The sequence below is a fragment of the Mus caroli genome, unplaced genomic scaffold (assembly GCF_978045245.1).
Source record: "Mus caroli unplaced genomic scaffold, Mus_caroli_1 scaffold_10, whole genome shotgun sequence".
Taxonomy (NCBI): domain Eukaryota; kingdom Metazoa; phylum Chordata; class Mammalia; order Rodentia; family Muridae; genus Mus; species Mus caroli.
In genome coordinates, this window is record NW_028227265.1 from 18,153,688 (window position 1) to 18,159,687 (window position 6,000).

A 6,000-nucleotide genomic window follows, 5' to 3' on the forward strand; every position below is an offset into this window, starting at 1 on the left:
AAATATCTCCCCAAGGGCGTATCATCCTCCCCCAACTCTCCCTTCTACCCCTCCACCCAAGAGTTTGCCGTTTCAACGTCTGCATCTAATGCATCTGTCTGTCTAGCTCACAGGATTTGAGTTAAGCAAAACACAGACTTCCATCAGCCGGACAGCAAAGAGCACTAAAGCAGAGAGATCCAGTTCGACGATATATGTCTCCCCTGAGAGACTGAAAAACCCATTTTGCATTTATGACATAAAAGCTGAAATATATAGGTATGTTCCTGTACAGATTCTAACTTGGGTGGAAAGGACAGGGCAGTCCCGGGCAAACCCCTCCTCTGAGGACCATCTTGATTCTACTGAACAGGGACAGGAGCTCAGGTGGGTGGTGAAGTACTTGCCTGATGTGTGTAGGTTCAGGCTTCATTCCCTAGCACTGGGTGTGGTGGGGTATTGACTTGAGTAGGGCAGAAACCAGAGATTCAGAGTTCCCTGAAACCATTGCAGGGACATGGGAAAAGAAATGTGCTGAGTGCCTGGTTTCTTGGTTTTATTTTGAAACCTTAAAGATATACTTATTTTTTATTTTATGTGTATGAGTGTTATGTCAACATGTATATACACCATGTGCGGTGTCAACAGAGGCCAAAAGAGGGCATCTGATCTGCTTGGAACTGGAATTACAGATGGCTGTGAATTGCCATGTGGGTGCTAGGAACTGAACCCAGGTTAGCAAATGCTCTTAACCATTGAGCCATCTCTCCAGCCCATTTTTTTTTAATTTTTAATGTATCTGTGTGTGTGTGTGTGTGTGTGTGTGGGAGAGAGAGAGAGAGAGAGAGAGAGAGAGAGAGAGAGAGAGAGAGAGAGTATGTGAGAGAGGGGGGAGGGAAAGGGAGAGGAGGGGGGGAGGGAAAGGGAGAGGAGAGGAGAGGAGAGGAGAGGAGAGGAGAGGAGAGGAGAGGAGAGGAGAGGAGAGGAGAGGAGAGGAGAGGAGAGGAGAGGAGAGAGAGGGAGAGGGAGGGGGGTGTGCATAACACAGAATGTGTGTGGATGCCAGAGATCAACCTTTTAGGGCCATTTCTCTCCTTCCACCTTTATGTGATTCTGGAGATTAAATTTAAAAGAGTGTGGCACAGTGCAAGCTCTTTGCCTGCCAAGTCACCCACCTGACAAGCCCTTGGTTTTCTTTTAGCTTTGGAATTGTACTCTGGGAAATTGCCACTGGAAAGATCCCATTTGAAGGTGAAGAACATGACGGCTGGCGGCTGGCTCTGCTGGGGTTGGGGTTAGGCCCTCTTCTGAGAGGACAGGAATTTCCTATCTGTGCTGTCCTGGACACTTGGTTCTCTAATGTAGGATATACTTGAACTGGTCAGTAGAGCTGGTCTGTCTGTCTGTCTGTCTCTCTCTCTCTCTCTCTCTCTCTCTCTCTCTCTTCCTCCCTCCCTCTCTCCCTCCCTCCCTCTCTTCCCTCCCTCCCTCCCTCCCTCCCTTCCTTCCTTCCTTCCTTCCTTCCTTCCTTCCTTTTTTCTTTTCTTTCTTTTTCTTCCAGGCTGTCTGTCTTTTGCTTCTCTCTTACTTTTTTTCCATACTAAGTCCCTCATTCTAATCCTAGCTATCAATATCCAGAGAGAAGTACGTAAATGAAAAATTTAAGTCTCATATCCTATTTTTTCCATGCCAGGCTGTGATTCTAAGAAGATCCGGGAGCTGGTGGCTGAGGACAAGAAGCAGGAACCAGTGGGTCAGGATTGCCCTGAGTTGTTGCAGGAAATCATTAATGAGTGTCGTGCCCACGAGCCCTCCCAACGGCCCTCTGTGGACGGTAGGAGTCTTTCTGACAGAGAATGCAAGCCGCGTGTTGATTTCACGATTGTGAAAGGTTTCTTTTGTTTGATTTTTGGTTTCGGCTTTGGTTTGTTTTTCGAGACAGGGTTTCTCTGTGTCATAGCTGTGGCTATCCTGGACTTGCTTTGTAGACCAAACTCACAGAGATCCTCCTGCCTCTGCTTCCAGAGTGCTGTTCAGTCAAGGGTGTTGTGGGAAGTGTTACAAAAACAAAACAAAACAAAACAAACAAACAAACAAACAAACAAAAACCGGGCAGAGGTGGCACACACCTTTAATCCCAGCACTTGGGAGGCAGAGGCAGGCAGATTTCTGAGTTCGAGGCCAGCCTGGTCTACAGAGTGAGTTCCAGGATGGCCAGGGCTGTACAGAGAAACCCTGTCTCACAAGCAAACAAACAAACAAAACAAAAACAACAACAACAAAAACACAGCAAGTTCCCGCACAACACCCATCTACTCCCAGCCCCGATGGTCTTGCCAGCCAGCCATTATCTCATGGAGACTCTCTGACTCAAAGTTCCAAATCTCTCCACCCAGCTCACTAAGTTTACACTGGTGGGGTCGCTACCACACCAGCCCCAGGCTGCAAAACCCCATAGCCTTTTGTGGTGCTCATCTGGCAAACCCACACTTTGCTACTGTACCTGTCTCTCTGGAACCCAGTCGAACCGCCGTGTGAAGGAGACCACCACACCAACTTAGTTCAGAAACAATGGTAACTCAATCACTGGGCGCAACAACTAGAATCCTAGTCTTGTAAACCACATTAAATCTAAATCCTCCAGTGACAAATCTTGGAAGATCCGCCATTGAAACCCGGGGACACTAGCAGCCACATCTTGTCCTTACACAAGGGTACAGGAGTAGCTGTGTTCCCCTGCTAGAACCTCCAAACAAGCTCTCAAGGTCTCTTCTCCTCTCTTCTCTTCTCTTCTCTTCTCTTCTCTTCTCTTCTCTTCTCTTCTCTTCTCTTCTCTTCTCTTCTCTTCTCTTCTCTTCTCTTCTCTTCTCCTGTCCTCTCCTCTCCTCTCCTGTCCTCCCCTCCCCTCCCCTCCCCTCCCCTCCCCTCCCCTCCCCCCCTCCCCTCCTCTTCTCTTCTCTTTTCTATCTCCAGTAAAGTAGTTCACACCCTGGGCAGTGTGAACTCAGCAGCTCTGTCCCACAGGGAACATTTGACAATGTCTCAAAACAGTTTTGGTTGTTGCAGTTCAGGAGACAGGAAGGCAGAGTAGATAGAGGTCGGGTGCTATTCCGTTTGTAAGACAGGGCTAGAGGTGTAGCTTAGGGGTATAGCACTTCCCTAGCATAAGAGAGCCCCTGGGTTCAGCCCCTAGCACTACAAACTAATTTAACACAGAGCCCCCCGATGCACATGGCACCCTCCTAACTAAGAATGAGGAAGCCTAAAAGTCAGGAGTGCAGGAGTTCAGAGACGGGTTACTTTCTCCAGCCTATGTCTCCCTCCCCCTCCCCTCCCCTCCCCTTTATCCATCCCATGCCGATTTCCTCCCTCTCTCTCATTCCTTCTTGTTTCATCCTTGGGATTATTTCCTTGACTTAGACTTTTTTAAAGTTTGGGGTTGTTTGTTTGTTTGTTTGTTTGTTTTTGAGACAGCATCTCGTTGTACAGTCCTAGCAGGTATGGAACTCCCTCTGTAGACAAGGCTATCCTTGAATTCATAGAGATCCACCTGCCTCTGCCTCCCAAGTGCTGGGATTAAGATGTGTACTACCATACCTGACTTACGTATTTGTATTCCCATGTGTACATGCCTGTGTTATGTCCAGAAGGGGGCAGCCATCCTCCTCTGTTTTTCGACATTTGTTGAGGCCTCGGCTGATTCCTGATTTCAGGCTTTGCCCGTGGCCAAGGTTACTTCTCTAAAACGAGGCATATGTTTGGTAGAGTGGGGCAAGGCCTGTGTTCCAGGCCTTGTGGGGGACAAGTTCCAGATACTGAAAGCCAACTCCTCCCCCACTGCACTGGGCTTTGGTTATCAGTCCCAAGCTGCTGTGTGCTTCGTCTGTAATGTTTTTGAGATATCTTGTGCTTCCCTGTGCAACATTAATTAGCTTCTTGTTGACTTTGTCCCGTTGTGTGACAGTTTCTGCTGACTCTGCCCCATGTCTCACCCAGAAGTAATAAGGTGCTGTGTTACTCAATAAGCTTACTTGGCATAAGAAATAGCTTATGGGCCAGGCAGCGGTGGTGCATGCCTTTAATCCCAGCACTTGGGAGGCAGAGGCAGGCGGATTTCTGAGTCCGAGGCCAGCCTGGTCTACAGAGTGAGTTCCAGGACAGCTAGGGCTACACAGAGAAACCCTGTTTCGAAAAACAAACAAACAAACAAACAAACAAACAGCTTATGCAAGATCACCCACATCCCCAAACTTTCATATCTTCTCTATTTTCTAATCTCTTTATTGTCTGATCTCCTGGTCCTTCTCTCTCAGGACCCTGTCACTGAAGAACAAGCTGCTGATCCAGGTCATCCACTTGTTCTTTTTGAGGCAGGGTCTGTTCTTGAACCTGAGGGCTTCATTTTCTCAGCTAGACTGGTAGCCCCTTTGTCTCAGAACCCCCTCAGAATTGGGTTTACACGTGTGCCAGGGTTATAGGCATGCACCACCATGCCTCATTTGAGATTTGGGTTTTCAAAGATTGGCAAGTTAGAGTCATGTGTGAGGATGGTTTAGGAAGCAGGCAGACCTGGCAAACACTGTTCCTGTGCCTCATCTACTGCAGGCTTCTTCGTGTTCCCAGCTTGGCTGTTGGGAACCCGCTCTTGTCTCACCTTCTTTTCATTCATTCATAGGAATCTTGGAGAGACTGTCTGCGGTTGAAGAATCCACGGACAAGAAGGTGTAAGAGGACAAACTGGACATTTGTCCTTCATATCTGTTAGCAGCATCAACTTATTGCTGGGAGCAAATAGCTTCTTTCTCCCTTGCTTGCTTGCTTTTTTTCTTTCTTTTTCTTGAGATGGGATCTTACCATGTAGCCCCTGCAAACTATGTAGAACAGGCTGGCTCAAAGAAATCTTCCAGTTCTGCCTCCTGAATGCTGGAATTAAAGGCATAGACCACCAAACTTGTCAAAGTTCTTATTAGTTACAAATAGAAAACAATTCCATGGGGGCTGGAGAGATGGCTCAGAAGTTAAGAACACTGGCTGCTCTTCCAGAGAACCTTGGTTCAATTCCCAGCAGCCACATGGCAGCTTACAACCACCTGTAGCTCCTGTTCCAGGGAACTCAACACTTGTATACAGACATTACATGCAGGCAAAATGCCAATGTACATAAAATAAAAATAAATAAATTGTTCCCCCCAAGTTTTTTTTGTTTTGTTTTGTTTTGTTTTGTTTTTTTTGTTTTTCGAGACAGGGTTTCTCTGTATAGCCCTGGCTGTCCTGGAGCTCACTTTGTAGACCAGGCTGGCCTCGAACTCAGAAATCTGCCTGCCTCTGCCTCCTGAGTGCTGGGAGTAAAGGCGTGTGCCACCACGCCCGGCCCAAGTTTTTTGTTTGTTTGTTTGTTTTGTTTTTTTTTATTATATGTAAGTACACTGTAGCTGTCTTCAGACACTCCAGAAGAGGGTATCAGATCTCATTACAGATGGCTGTGAGCCACCATGTGGTTGCTGCGATTTGAACTCAGGACCTTTGGAAGAGCAGTCAGTGCTCTTACCCGTTGAGCCATCTCGCCAGCCCCAAGTTTTTTTTTTTTAAACTAAATAATTTCATCCCAGTGTGGCAGTGCACACTTTTGATTCTAGCACTTGGGAGACAGAAGCAGGTGGATTTCTGTTTGAGGCTATCCAGGTCTACAGATCAAGTTCTGTACTATATAGAGACCTGTCTAAAAAACAAGACAAAAAATAAAACAAAACAAAATTGACAGCCATAAAAAACTCCTAATATTTCTTTTTTTTTAAAAGATTTATTTATTTATTATATGTAAGTACACTGTAGCTGTCCTCAGACACTCCAGAAGAGGGCGCCAGATCTCGTTACGGATGGTTGTAAGCCACCATGTGGTTGCTGGGATTTGAACTCTGGACCTCTGGAAGAGCAGTCGGGTGCTCTTACTCACTGAGCCATCTCACCAGCCCACTAATATTTCTTTTTTTAATTAATTAATTTGGGGGGGTAGGCATTCAA

The 6,000-nt window shown here is 46.8% G+C and overlaps 1 protein-coding gene across 1 annotated transcript in view; it reads left to right on the top strand.

Moving 5' to 3' along the window:
* Mlkl (mixed lineage kinase domain like pseudokinase) overlaps positions 1-4,929 on the top strand; it is a 28,235-nt gene extending 23,306 nt beyond the window's left edge. The window contains exons 8-11 of the mRNA XM_085844262.1: positions 107-258; positions 1,181-1,230; positions 1,673-1,813; positions 4,655-4,929. Coding sequence (XP_085700388.1) covers positions 107-258; positions 1,181-1,230; positions 1,673-1,813; positions 4,655-4,707 — 396 coding nt within the window. The 3' untranslated portion in view covers positions 4,708-4,929. The remainder of the gene's footprint in view (positions 1-106; positions 259-1,180; positions 1,231-1,672; positions 1,814-4,654) is intronic.
* Positions 4,930-6,000: the final 1,071 nt, after the last annotated feature.